Here is a 13,225-nt window from a genome sequence, read left to right on the forward strand (position 1 = left end):
TGTTCCAGGGGTCTTCCTGCTTCCCTTGCCCTGCTGGAAGTGGGAAGGGATCAGAGGTGGGCCTGGTGGGAGCTGCCCTTCCAACAAGGCCCTGAACCCTCCCCCTCACACTCCCCCAACCCCCAGCTGATCTTGGAGTAGCCTCTCCAGGCAGCCAGGCCTTGGTGGCCTTTGGGCATACCCAGTGGGTTCTCAATTTCCTAGATGGGATGAAGCCTAAGGGAAGAAGCCTTGGGTTCCCACTAGGGTGTGAGTCTGGCGCTACCTGTACTAGAGAGGCAGGCTCAGCTGGTAGGGTCCCTTCCAAGGCCAAGGTGGTCTGGCCACCAGTTGTGGGCTTGGAGCAGCCTGGGGAGCAAGGCGGAAGCTGCTGTTAGAAACATCTACCCGCTGTCTTACCTGGACACCTGTTGCGTGCTCGGCCTAGGGCTGGTATGTTAGAGCCATCTCTCTGCCCTGGGAGCAGGAAATGTGGCTGGGTAGAGGTGAGACAGTGGTGATGCTGGGAGTTAGGCTGTGGCAGAGGTCAGTAGGGATCAGCCATGAGGGCATCAGGGAGGGTTCTCTGAAAATATTTGAGCCAGGCCTTAAAGGAGACTTATTCACCTGGGCACAGAGGGATTGGGGCAACATTCCATAGCATCCCATCTATGCAAAGACAGGGATGAGAGTCTGTTGACAAGTCTGTCCCAGACTTCATAAACCTGTTGCTGCACCATAGTCCATACGTAATGCCCCCAGCCCCCCAAGGATGCTCTGTAACCACAGTAAGGGTTTGTTCTAGGCTAGGTACTAGTGCCACAGGGGCTATATGAGCTTTGCAGTTGGACAGTTCTGGGTTCAAGTCTCATCAGGCCGCTTTTCAAGCTAGCTTTGCATAGGCCCTTCTCTTGTCTAGAAAGATGGGTGTGATACCCATCACCTCATAGGGCAGCTATGAGAATCCATAAAAGCGGCCAGTCCCCTCTTTGAGCCCCTGGGTCACTGGCAGGACTCTTGCCTCCTAGGAGAGTGGGTGCTGGGTGCCAGGCTAATAGCTATCTCCAGGGCAGCCAGAAGGCTCTAAGCACTGATTAAGCAGAAGGGGCCTCTGGTGGTGGCTCAGCTCTTGGTAGTAGGTGGGACGAGTGCTGCTGCTTCTTGAGGGAAACTGGAGAGGGCCTTGCCCAAGGTCTTCCAGCTGGTTAATGGCTGCTGCAGAATGGTGAGGAAGCCAGCTGAAAATGAAGCTGGATCCTACCCATAAGTGTAAGGTTGGGGCCTAAGGTACATTTGCTGTTTTGGTGGGAGGGCAGTTCAGTGTCTGTGCAGAAGACAAAGCCCACCCTGAGCAGGTGTGCAAGGGTGAGTGGGTGCCAGGTGGACCAGTAGGTCCCTGGAGCACTCTGCCTGTAGGTAGGTCACAACCTCCCACCAGGGACCTCCCACAATCCCCCTTCCCTGGTACGCACCCAGGGAACTCGTTGGCTACAGTTCACCTCATCAAAGCTCTTGCCACAATGAGTTCCTTAGCAGTGAAAACTCCCAGAATTCACTTCCCAACAAGCCTTTCTTAAGGTCACCTAACCACCCAGCTCTATGGTGGGAATTGGCGACCCAGATGTAGACAAGGCCCCCGCCAGTCTGGAGCTCTCTCTGGTAGGGAGATAGAAATGGGAACAGGTAAGACCTAGTGTGATCAGCACTGTGGCAGGGATGATTCTAGACCTGGTGGGGCTGGGACTGCTGAGGAGGTGGGGGTCAACGCCCCTTTGGCCACAAAAATGTCAGAGTTAGTACCCTCCAGGATTCAGAGCCAGATATACCTGGGTGGAGGAGCCAGATGGATGGTCTAGGGCCTCTAGTGGTTTAGCATGGCTTGGGGTGGGTGCAGTGGGGTGAGTGATGAGTGTGTGATAAGTGAAAGAGGGGAGCAACTGGAGCCAAAGTCAGCACTACACTGGGCTTTGAAAGCCATGTAAAAGATGCCTCATCTAGAAGGCAAGGGAATCCCTGAAAGATTTTAACTGGTTTTGTCAGGGTGTCCGCTTAGCATGTACAAAGGCACCCCATGTTTACTTTGGGGAGCCTCCTGTCTCAGTCCATGTGGTTTAGATGGGGCTGGGTTTACACCCCCTGTGTACACATACACCTAGAGTGTGGGACCCAGCTGTTAGAGATCTTTGGTTGCAAGCGACAGAACTGTTCTCCAACTAACTTAGAGTGTTAAAAAGGTTATGGAGGGACGTGATAGGAAGAACCAGAACTGGGGCACCTCCAGGGTCTTAGTCACAGTCCCCATTCTCATCAGGATATGACCCCCAGAAGCAAGATGGCTACAGCCATGTTTGTGTCTGCATCACTGAGCCTGACTGCAAACCCAAGGAGCCCAAATGGCCCAGCTGGAAATCTGCCCACTGTTCACTGGGGGAGCAGGGCACTTGGGTTCACAAGCCCAGTATGATGGCACCCAGGGGGTGCAATGAGTCCCCCCCCCCCCCCCGCCCCGATGAAATAGGGTGCCTTGTAACCAAAGAAAAGGAAATGGATACTGGGTGGCTGAACACATATCCCTCCAACTGGATTGGTTCACTGAAGGATACTAAGCCAAAATGAATCCAAAAAGGCTTTTGGGGGGCTGGCTAGAATTATTGGGAAAGAATTGAGGTTCTCTTCTCTGGGGTTGGGTGGCAGGATATAAACCTAGAGCTGGGGCAGGGAGGTCATCCTTGCCACCACATGGGAATTTTCAAGAATCATGCAAACGGAAGAAAGAGTGGAGAGAATAGATACATGGCTGATACCATTGTTGGGACACCTGGAACCAATTGTGATCGTAGCTAAAATCTACCTCTGGATTTCTCAGTTACATGAGTCAAACACTTCTGCGTCCAAGCCTGTTTGTTTTGGGATTCTGTCACTTGCAAACCAAAATGTCCCAGCTGGTATGGTGGTGGAGGGTTTTGTTTTTTGTTTTTTTAAGTTTAATTGTTTTTGAGAGAGAGAGAGAGAGAGAGCGCAGGGGAGGGGCAGAGAGAAGGGGAGAGAATTCCAAGCAGGCTCTATGCTGTCAGTGTGGTGCCGGACACTGAGGTGACTCTCACTAGTGCTCACCTCTGTACCCTGGGTATGAGCAGGGTCCATGAAGCCCAAGGCTATGGATCCAGCACTGGGTCTCCTCCCCGTACCACTTCTTAGTAGAAGTGGTGATGTATGCTCACTGAAGACACACTGGGAGGGGCCATGAGTTGGGAGGGGCCATGCCTTGGTGAGCTGGAACAACATTGGGGTAACCTGCCTGCTCCAACTCTTGCCCACTACATGTGTGCTGTGCATTTCAGGATGTGGCCGGTGCCTGGACTTGTGTGTGCTTTCCGGGTTGAGCTGTATGTGTATGTCAGCTGCTTGACTGAGCATCCTGTGTGCTCGGCCGATTGTGTACACCCGGTCTGCCTGCGTGCGCCCGTTCCGGACAGCCTGTTGCCAGGAGCGGTGCGGAGTGGCGCGTGCTTTCCCTGTGCAGGGTGAACCCAGCGCCCCGCGTGTGAGTCTCCGCGCCTGAATCTCCGCGCGGCAGGTGGGTGCCAGGTCCTCCGCCTTCGGCTCCCAGGACAGCCTCCTCGCTGGCGAAAGGCTGGGGGTGGGGGCCCCCTGCCGGCTGCCGCGCGCGCGCGCGCGCACGCCGGGCTGGTACGCGCCGTGTACGCGCCCGTGCGCGCCCCGAAGCTCGAGCCCAGCGCTCGCAGCCGCCTTCGCTGCCACAGTCAGCTACCCGGGGCCGCCGTCGCCGCCTCCCCCAGGCCGGGGGCTCTGTCCGCGGGGCCGGCACCACTCGCCCCGAGCCAGGAGGACGAGCTCGAGGAGGATGTCTGGGCCCGTGAGTACCGCGGCGGCGGCGGCGGGCCGGGCGGGCCCGGAGCGCGGGCAGAAGATGGTCCCGGGCTGAGCCCCTCCCCGCGGGCAGCTCCGAGCTTTGGCCCCGGGTCGCGGCCTCGGACCCCCGCCCCGGCCAGCCCCTCCCCCAGCCTACTCCGGAGGGAGGAAGGGAGGGAGGGAGAGGGAGGGCGCCAGTGAGCGAGGGAGCCAAAGCCGGGCGCGAGCCGCCACCGGTTCGCTTGGAAACGGTTGCCACAGCAACGGGGTTGCGCTCCCAGGCAACGCGGCTGCGGGGCGGTGACGCCCCCTCCCGCCCCTCCCCCACCCCACGCGGGGCCGCAGCCCAGGGGCGCAGGGGGAGTGGGGGTGCAGGGACTCGCCCTCGAGCGGTGGGGGTAATAACTTCACCCGTCTGGGTGTGCCTGCCTCCACAGCTCCTCGAAGATGGGGGTGGGGGGGGGGGTGAGCGGCCCCGTGGGCACGAGCTAGCTCCCACGTGGCTGCAGTCGTCGCAGCAGGGCTCTTGGGGTGGCTGCAAATGTGGGGGCGGCCCAGCCCCTGGGCCTGCTGCGGGAGGAGGAGGCTTGATGGCTGCGTCCGTCCGGCGTCTGTGTTCCGACACCCCCACCACCACTACCACCACTCGCCAGCAAAATGGTCTGACCCGAGTTGGGTGCCACAGAGGCGATGTTCCTTACCAGGGGAGAAGAAAGAAGCTTACGTCCCTCCTCCTCATGGCCAGGGCATATGCCAAACCGCGGCTAGGGCCGGTGATGGGTTTCTGCTCCACGTTCCAAGCCACCATTCTCCAGGGAGTGGTGGGAGCAGAGTGGGTAGAAGCAGAGGAAAAGGACATTGCTGACCCAGGGAAGCTGAAGCTCAGGCCAAATGGGAGCGCCCCAGCCCATTGTCTGGATCACAAGTGTCCCTTTCTTGTCTGAGCACAAAGCCCAGACTGTGCTGGGTGGCATGCAGGTTGGCCAGCAGGCAGGCCAGCGCCACATGGAGATGCGCTGTCCTCCAGGGGAGCTCCTCTGGGAGGAGAATGGCCTCTGAGTCAGAGGAAATGACCTCTGGCTCCTCTCCCAACCTCCCCCAGCCGACAGCGGCAGGGTGCTGGGGAGAGAAATGGTCCTCCTGCCAGATCTCCCAGACCTGACTCAGCAGATGCCAGCCTCCAATCACAGACCTTGGACTCAACAGCCCAGTGACCACAACCACCATTGGGTTTCCTTTCCCATCCAGGGAAGTGTCCTGGGGCACCAGAGGTGACCGTTACCCCAGGCATTTGAGGCCTTGGCATAAGATGTCCTTAGACGGGTGGTGCCCGAACTCAGTCCTGAGTCTTGATGCTGCAGGCAAGAGTGCCCTTGGAATTATTCACAGGCTCCTTTCATTCTGTTCCTGCTGTGTGTTGAGTGTTCTGCATTCATTATCTCCTAATCTTTACAATTGTGCAGGTAAGTTTATGATCCCCATTTTAAAGATGAAGACTCCAAGGTTCAGGGAGGTAACGTGATCTCCCCAAGGTCACACAACCAGTAAGTGGTGGAACTCAGTCTTCAGTGAAGGTTTCTCTCCTGGCACAGCAGCTCTCTGCCTGCCACACACCATCTATTGCGGAAAAGAACTGTAGGGCCTTCTAGAGGAGCATTCTTAACTTCCTTTCATATTCTTCCAGTGAGGAAATTCCCTACGTCTTTCAAGCCTTAGTACACTTTTCCTTCTTCCACCAAAATCAGCCAGATTCTTGCTCACCCAGATGTTCTATAGGACTGTGCTGCTGCTGGGCTGGCTCCCTTCCTCCATTTTCTCTCTCTGGGCGAAACTAAGGAGTGAGGGCTACCTCAGTTACCTGAGAACCCCCCAATGCCCAAATTCTTGGTTTTTGGGCTCTGTGGCCTGATCAGCTTGCAGCCCTAGCTGTGGTAGAATTCAGCAGAGATGGGCCCATCCATGTACTGCTGGCTACTGTGGGTGCTCATTTATAGTTCAGCTGGTGGAAACCCTTGGGCCTCTAGGGCCCAAGGAGCAATGGAATGAGTGAGGTGGGCCGGGGAGCTGCCCAGCTACAGTTTATGTCACCATGTGAGAATGTGGACTTGGAATGACCAGATAATTTTTAAGATGAACCAAGAATCCAGACTTTTATGTAAAATCTCCTGGGTTTTAAATTTGGCAACTAATCAGGATATTTTTAAGAATTGATTGTGGGCCAACAAAACATGCCCATGAACTGTGTCCAGCCTGAGAGTCACGAGGCCATGACTTCTGGTCCATGGTAAAGCGATGGTAGTTTCTGCTGGACCACTTCCAGGTTTGTGTAGATATAGTGCCATGGGCTGGTTTCCATATTTGAGCCTCTTGAAGCTGCGAAGTGTTGGCTTTTGGTTTGTCACATGCAGCTGTGTACACCAGTCTTGAAGTGTTTTCACTTCCCTCATCAGTTTTGCTCCACCATTGGCAATCCTAGGCAGGTCTCATCATCCCTGTCTTACAGGCAAAGAAACTCCAGCTCAGACATGGGAACAGCTGGGATGGAGCCACACAGCCTAATTTGAACCCTAGCTCTCTCTTTAGTGCTCTGTGTGTTATGCCAGGCTGACTCTCTGAAGAGGGCATCTTCGTCTCCCCCCTCCCCCCCACCCCAGCCCCTGAGGTGTGGCCAACTCCCTTGGAGGGAGAGATGTGAGTACAGTAGACACTGAGCCACGCAGGGCCCCTCTGCCCACAGCTCTCTGTGACCCCGGTCTGTTGTCTTGTTCACAGTTTCCAAGCCCTGGGTTCCTGGCCCAGTGCCAGGGTTGGGTCACAGAGGTGCTACCTGTAGCACCTCTAGTACCTGTAGTACCTTGGCCTAACTGGAAATGAGGCTCGGGTAAGCTCTACGCCTGGCTGACTATGGCGGCAATCCTCTCTCTGGCCTCAGTTCGTCTGTCTTGGTGTGGGAGGAGTGTAAAATTGTTACCAGTGCCTGCCTTCCTGCCAGGACAGTGGGCCTTGCAGTCACCTGGACTTCACAACCCCCTGGCTATGTGGGCCCAACTCCTTGTCTGTAGAATGGGGATGGCAGCAGCCACCTCCTGGGTGTGAGATAATGAATGTGAAGAGGCCAGCAATGGGACTGGCATGTGCTGGATATGCAGGACAGGTTAGCCATCCTCACTCTACACACCACATTCTCCCACTGCTGTCCTCTGGTCTGAGTCTTTGTCCCTTCGCTTGACTGGTGGCTCTGAGTACCTTATGACCCAAAAACCCTGCCATCTGGGATTCCCTCTGTCCATTCCAGAGCCCCTCGCATATGCCTCCATTTTCTTTTATTCACATGGATGATGGGTCCTCATCTCACTTGTAAACCACCCTGCGAAGGTCGAGAGCTGGGTGATGGCTTCTCTCTCACTGACTTTTTGGTGAATGGCTGACATTTCCCAGGAGTGAATTGGATGCAGACCCAGCTCTTTTTTTTTAAGATTTTATTTATTTATTTATTTGGTGGGGGGTGGGAACAGAGGGAAAGGGAGAGGGAGGAGCTGGAGCAGGCTCCATGCCCAGTGTAGAGCCTGACATGGGGCTTGATCTCATGATGGTGAGGTCATGACCTCAACCAAAATCGGGGGTCAGACACTCAACCGACTGAGTCATCCAGGTGCCCCCAGATCCATTCTTGAAGTGTTTCCTGTCCTGTGGCTATAAGACCAAACAGGGAACTAGGCATCTCCAGTCACTCCTACCAAGTGGTTTTGGAGCTGCCATCTGTGTGCCAGATGACAAGACAGATGCAACCTCTGGAGTCGCACACAGGCAACCGCAGCACACTTTGACATCCCTGGATTTCTCCAACCCTGGGGAGTAAGGCCACCTGGAGCTGACTTGTCCAGCAAAGTGACAGTGAGGCCATGAAGCTGAGTAGTAAGTGTGGGGGCAAGAACTTCGGGGAAAGAAAGCACGACTTAGCAGTGCAGGATGGAAACACAGGCTGGTTGCAGAGGGAAGGGCACTGAGAGGTGAGGCTGAAGATGCCTTGGCAGGAGTTCATCCCAGAGGCCATGATCTAGGTCAGTTCTCCAAGTGTGCTCTCTGGACCACATCATCAGCATCTGCTGGGAATTTGTTAGAAATGCAAACTCTCGGGTCCAACCCCAGACCTACTGAAGCAAACACTGGGAGCAGAGCCCAGCACTCTGTTTTAACAAGCCCTCCCCATAGCCCTGACGCTGATTCAAGTTTAAGAGGCACGCATCTACACTGTCTTAAAGAGCTAGGCTGCTTCCTGAAGGGGTGGGAGTTGCCAGAGGATTCAGGCAGGAAAGGGCCTGGGGGAAACAACAATGTGGAAAGTGGGTAGGCTGAACAGGAGCATAGCATGGAAGTACAGAGGGCGGTGGCAAGCATGGTGACAGGGGCCCAGGTGAGAGATGATGGGGGCCTGGCGAAGTAGTGGCAGGGGGACCAAAGGAAGTAGACAGATGAAGGCACAGTGCACTGAGGGTAAAAACAGAATTTAGTGGCTGGAGCAAATGGTGGGCCCTTTACTGAGATAAAAGATCTAGTAGATTTTAAGGGTCTAAGATTACTGGGGTTCTTCATGCAGAGGAGCAATGTGGTAGATGCCCACAGCAGTGCACCAGGCACCAGAATAAGAAATCTGTGTGACCTTGGGTATCATTTGATTTCTTTGAGCCAAGTGCTCTCATCTGTCAAATGGGAGGAATGCTAACCTAGTTTGTAGGATGACTGAGAATGATTTGTGACATCCAGCCCTCAGGCAGGGAGCACCTAAAGGACATGCACATCTCTGCATCCCCAGCTCCGAAGCTGCCATCATCAGCACTAATGTGTGTTGGGCATCTCCAAACCCTTTGCATGGACTAGCTCAGTTTTCACCATGGTCACTGATGGGGAAACTGGCATTACAGAGGTTAAGAAATTCACTCCCTGGGGTCTTGTTTGTGTCCCCCTGCTGTACCCCAGTGAGTGTGTGGCCTAAGAAAACATACAAAACAATACACTCACAAACACTGTAAATCAATCAAGATGGAATCCTAAAAAAAATGTTCAAATAACCTGCAAGAAGGTAAGAAAGGAGAAAGAAGAAACAAATCATAAAATGGCAGACTTAAGGGGGTAGGCACAACCCCTAGCACACAGCTGGAGTTGGACAAATGCGGTATTTGCTCTGGAGAGTCTGGAGGGGATGGAGAGGGTGCGTGACTGTGAGTAAGAGGTGGCAGGCAGGATCTGCACTGAAGGGCTCCCCAGACACAGACAGGAGCCTGCACAGAAGTACGAAGGGGTAAAGGGACAGCTCTTTGAGGAAGATTGGAGAAGCCTGGTCTGTCAGGAAGAGCATCTGGAAAGGTCTCTTGACATTTATGTGTTGAGCACCTACTGTGGATTAGATGAAATGTACTAAGCAACTCCCAGTGGGCCAGACACAGGCCGGAGGGAGGCCTCTGGCAGGACCCATGCCCTCTGGGCCTGCCAGAGTACCACTGAGTGAAGTAGTAGCCTAAGAGGGAGTGTTTAGCATCAAACCCATGCCCACTCAAACTGGGCACTGGCGCCAGCATGACAGAGAGCGGCCTAATCCATAAAATATGGCAGTGATTCCTGCCTCCTTGCTGAGGGGCCACATTGGCACCCAGAGAGTCTTGGTTGTGGCCTGCCTCTGTCCACCTTAATGCCCAGTCAGCTGAGCTGGGCCCCTCAGGGCAGAGTCTCTGTTATTTGTTCCTTGTTAACCTTGGAGCTGCCATCCCATTTCTCCACTCTATAGCGTTTTCCTACTCTTGAGCTGAGGCATGGTGGCCAGAAGCCCCAGGGCTTTGGTGCGAAGGAACAGAAAGGTATGTTTTGGCTACAAGCTGGCCAGTCAGCTCAGTATCCCCATGGCTGCCAAGTCTTCATGTGCCAAGTGCTCACATGCACTGGGCTCTTCATTTATGTCTCAGTGGTCTTGTAATGGAAAGTATTTTGACTGACTCTCGATTCAGACTCAGCTAAATCCTTACTCCTCCCCTTATCAGCTGTGTGACCTGGGGCAAATCATTTCTCTGGCCCTGTTTCCTCATCTATCAAATGGGCCCCTACTGAGAAGGAGGTATTACATATCATGTGAGATTCCAAATGGAAAGGGCCTAGAACAAGGCTTGACATGCAGTAGACAGTCCTTGGCAGGTATTTCTATTTCTAATTCAGCTAAACTCCTTCACCTCCAGTCCCAGAAGTACCTTTTCTGATCTGGAGCTATTCCTGCTCTGCAGGCCAAGGGGCCCCCTAGTTAGTGCCAGCTTCCTCAGAGCATTCCTGAAAATTCCTGTGGGCTCAGGAAAAGGAGAACAACAGATTTAATTAACTCCCAGTGACTGGCAGCATCGTGTTTTTATCTGGGCTGCGTCGCCATGGCAGCCTCATGGCAGGGTTGTGGAGGGGGCGGGTGGAGCTATTGTTCTTGCCATTGTCTGTTCTGGAACACAGGCCCAGGAGAAAGGGACTGGCACGGGGACCAAGTGGCACATGGCATAAGGCAGCCAGAGAATCAGACAGGATCCATCTGGGAGAAGTGTGGGGTGGCCCGTGGCCTGGCTTCCCCCCAGCTTGCTGCCAGAACAGTCTGAGACAGCTTGATGTGGACCTCCTGCTTGGAGCTCAGGCCCACCACGGCCCCCAGAGCTAAATATGTGTGTGTGCCTTGGATATGTTGAGGATGGGGGGCTGTCCATGGGGCTCCTGGAAGAGGGGCCCACAAAGTAGCTCAAGCAGCAGCACTCTCCCACCCCTGGCTAGGGTTTTGTGGCCAGGCTTGGGTTCAAATTAAGGCACTGCCATCTGCCCTCTACACAGCTAATTGCCACCTCCCCATCCCCTCCGTCTGCAAAATAGGAATAACTGCAGTTACCCTAAAGGGTTATATGTGAAAACCCTGGGTATAAGGCATTCAAGAAGGGCACCCTTCTGTTCTGCGGGGGTGGTGAACAATCGCCTGCTACCCGTCACTCCACAGTCAGGGCTCCATCCTACATACCTCAGGATGCAAGGTTCCTCTCTAAACCCTGGCTGTAGAGAGGAAGAAGGAGGCAGAACTAGAGGCGCCCATGGGCCAGGTGATACACGTGCAAACGAGCTACTTTTCCTACCCTCTGCAGAAACGTAAAGGAATTGATAAGGCCTACTGGTGCTAGGAGGGTAGGGCCAATGAGGCTGCGAATTGGTAGGAGGCTGGGGAAACAGAGCTGGGATCTGACAGGCGGAGGCGCCTAGAGGAAAGGAAAAAAGGGAACAGCCCACGCCCGGACGTGCAGACAAAAGCAGGCCAGTGGCACGCAGTAACAGCCGGAACGACCCCTCCTGAGCCTCTTCTACAAGAGCGGCGACGACCAGGAGGCCCGCAGTGCGGTCCTAGATGTTCCATGCTTTGCGCGGCCATGGGTAGGAGCGGGTACAAGGCCTAGAGCGGCGGATGCCTAGGGCTAAAGCTGGGCGTCGGTGGGCTGCTTGTGGGGCTATAGGAGGTGGGCCACCCTTTACCCGCCGCAAAGCAACCGCGCAGAAACTCCTCTTCAGCGCCCTGAGGGTCTGTCCACGGGCCTCTGAAACCCTTTCCGAGCTGGGGTACCCCGTGGGGTAGCGAACCTCCCTTGAGTACAGAGGCCGAGACTGGCCTTCGCGCGCCCTCTGCTGGCCTGCCTGGAGTCCCCTCGGCTCAGCTGCGGCGGCGGCCGGGTCTCAGATCCGGGAAAGCCCTACCGGGGAAACCTCGAGGTATGACGTCATCCCCATGGTGACGTCACCGCCCCGGGGGGAGTGCGGGGGTTCCCGCAGAGGAGGCTTCCCCAGAACTGCGCAGGGCACCGGCGCAGGCAGGGAAGTCGTCGGGGCTGCAACGCGCCTTCACCGCGCCCTGTGTCTGTTCTACAGGTCCCGCGCGGCCCCGGGTGAGGCCCACCCGCGCTCCCACCGGCGCCATGGGAAGGAGCGGGCGCCGCTGCTCTTGCCCCCCGCCGGCGCGCGCACGACTTGAGCCCCGCCGCGAGCAGCCCCCGGCCGCAGGTCCCCGAGTGACGCTGGCGGCGCCTGGGAGCGTGGCGCGGGCCCGGGGCCACGTAGAGGAACCCAGTGTCCAGTGAAGCAGCCGAGGACCCGCCGCCCCGCCGCCGCCATGGTTATGTCCCAGGGCACCTACACGTTCCTCACGTGCTTCGCCGGTTTCTGGCTCATCTGGGGTCTCATCGTCCTACTCTGCTGCTTCTGCAGCTTCCTGCGCCGCCGCCTCAAACGGCGCCAGGAGGAACGACTACGTGAGCAGAACCTCCGCGCCCTCGAGCTGGAGCCCCTCGAGCTCGAGGGCAGCCTGGCCGGAAGCCCCCCAGGCCTAGCGCCGCCACCACCACCGCAGCGCGGCCGTCTCGAGGCGCCGGCGCACGCGCATCAGCACGTGCACGTCCACCCGCTGCTGCACCACGGGCCGGCGCAGCCACACGCACACGCGCACACACACCACCACGCGCTTCCTCATCCGCCGCCCCCGCACCTCTCAGTGCCGCCGCGGCCTTGGAGTTATCCGCGTCAAGGTAAGCCCAGACCTCTGCCGTGGGCAACGAGGGCCACTGAGAGGTGGGCGGGATCACTACTAACAGGCGAGCCTTCCATGGGACAGCCTCCCAGAGAACCTAGGAGGTAGCGGGCTGGGCTTGGGGTTGGCAGCTGGCCGGAGGCCAGGGACGGGTGGCCTCACCCTCGGAACATTTCCCACTCCGCAGCGGAATCGGACATGTCCAAGCCACCGTGCTATGAAGAGGCGGTGCTGATGGCCGAGCCGCCGCCGCCCTACAGTGAGGTGCTCACGGACACGCGCGGCCTCTACCGCAAGATCGTCACACCCTTTCTGAGCCGCCGCGACAGCTCGGAGAAACAGGAGCAGCCGCCGCCCAGCTACAAGCCGCTCTTCCTGGACCGGGGCTACACGTCAGCGCTGCACCTGCCCAGCGCTCCGCGGCCAGCGGCCCCCTGCCCTGCGCTCTGTCTGCAGGCGGACCGTGGCCGCCGGGTCTTCCCCAGCTGGACCGACTCGGAACTCAGCAGCCGCGAGCCGCTGGAGCACGGAGCTTGGCGCCTGCCGGTCTCCATCCCCTTGTTCGGGAGGACTACAGCCGTATAGAGGGGCGTCCGGCGTTCCGGGCCTCACCCGCGAACTCGTGGCCTGACTGCGGGGCTTTTTAAACGCTTCCCTTGGACTGCGGGGAGGGGTGGGGAGGGAGGGATTTCTTACCCCGTTTGTTACATTTTGAGGATAATAAAGGTGTGTGATCTGGTTTGGTACAAGCGGAGGGGGCACCCACTGCTTGCGCCCAAGGTTTTGGTAGCCAGG

At 56.7% G+C, this 13,225-nt stretch overlaps 1 protein-coding gene across 1 annotated transcript; it reads left to right on the forward strand.

Annotated features, from left to right (window-relative positions):
• Nucleotides 1-116: 116 nt before the first annotated feature.
• On the forward strand, nt 117-13,116 carry PRR7 (proline rich 7, synaptic). Its single transcript, XM_086680213.1, has 3 exons — nt 117-3,856; nt 11,776-12,428; nt 12,618-13,116. The coding sequence occupies exons 2-3, from the start codon at nt 12,017-12,019 to the stop codon at nt 13,013-13,015; spliced, it is 810 nt and encodes a 269-aa protein (XP_086536339.1). The 5' UTR covers nt 117-3,856; nt 11,776-12,016; the 3' UTR covers nt 13,016-13,116.
• Nucleotides 13,117-13,225: the final 109 nt, after the last annotated feature.

The sequence above is a fragment of the Puma concolor genome, chromosome A1, assembly GCF_028749965.1.
Source record: "Puma concolor isolate L17-30 chromosome A1, mPumCon1.1.hap2, whole genome shotgun sequence".
NCBI lineage: Eukaryota > Metazoa > Chordata > Mammalia > Carnivora > Felidae > Puma > Puma concolor.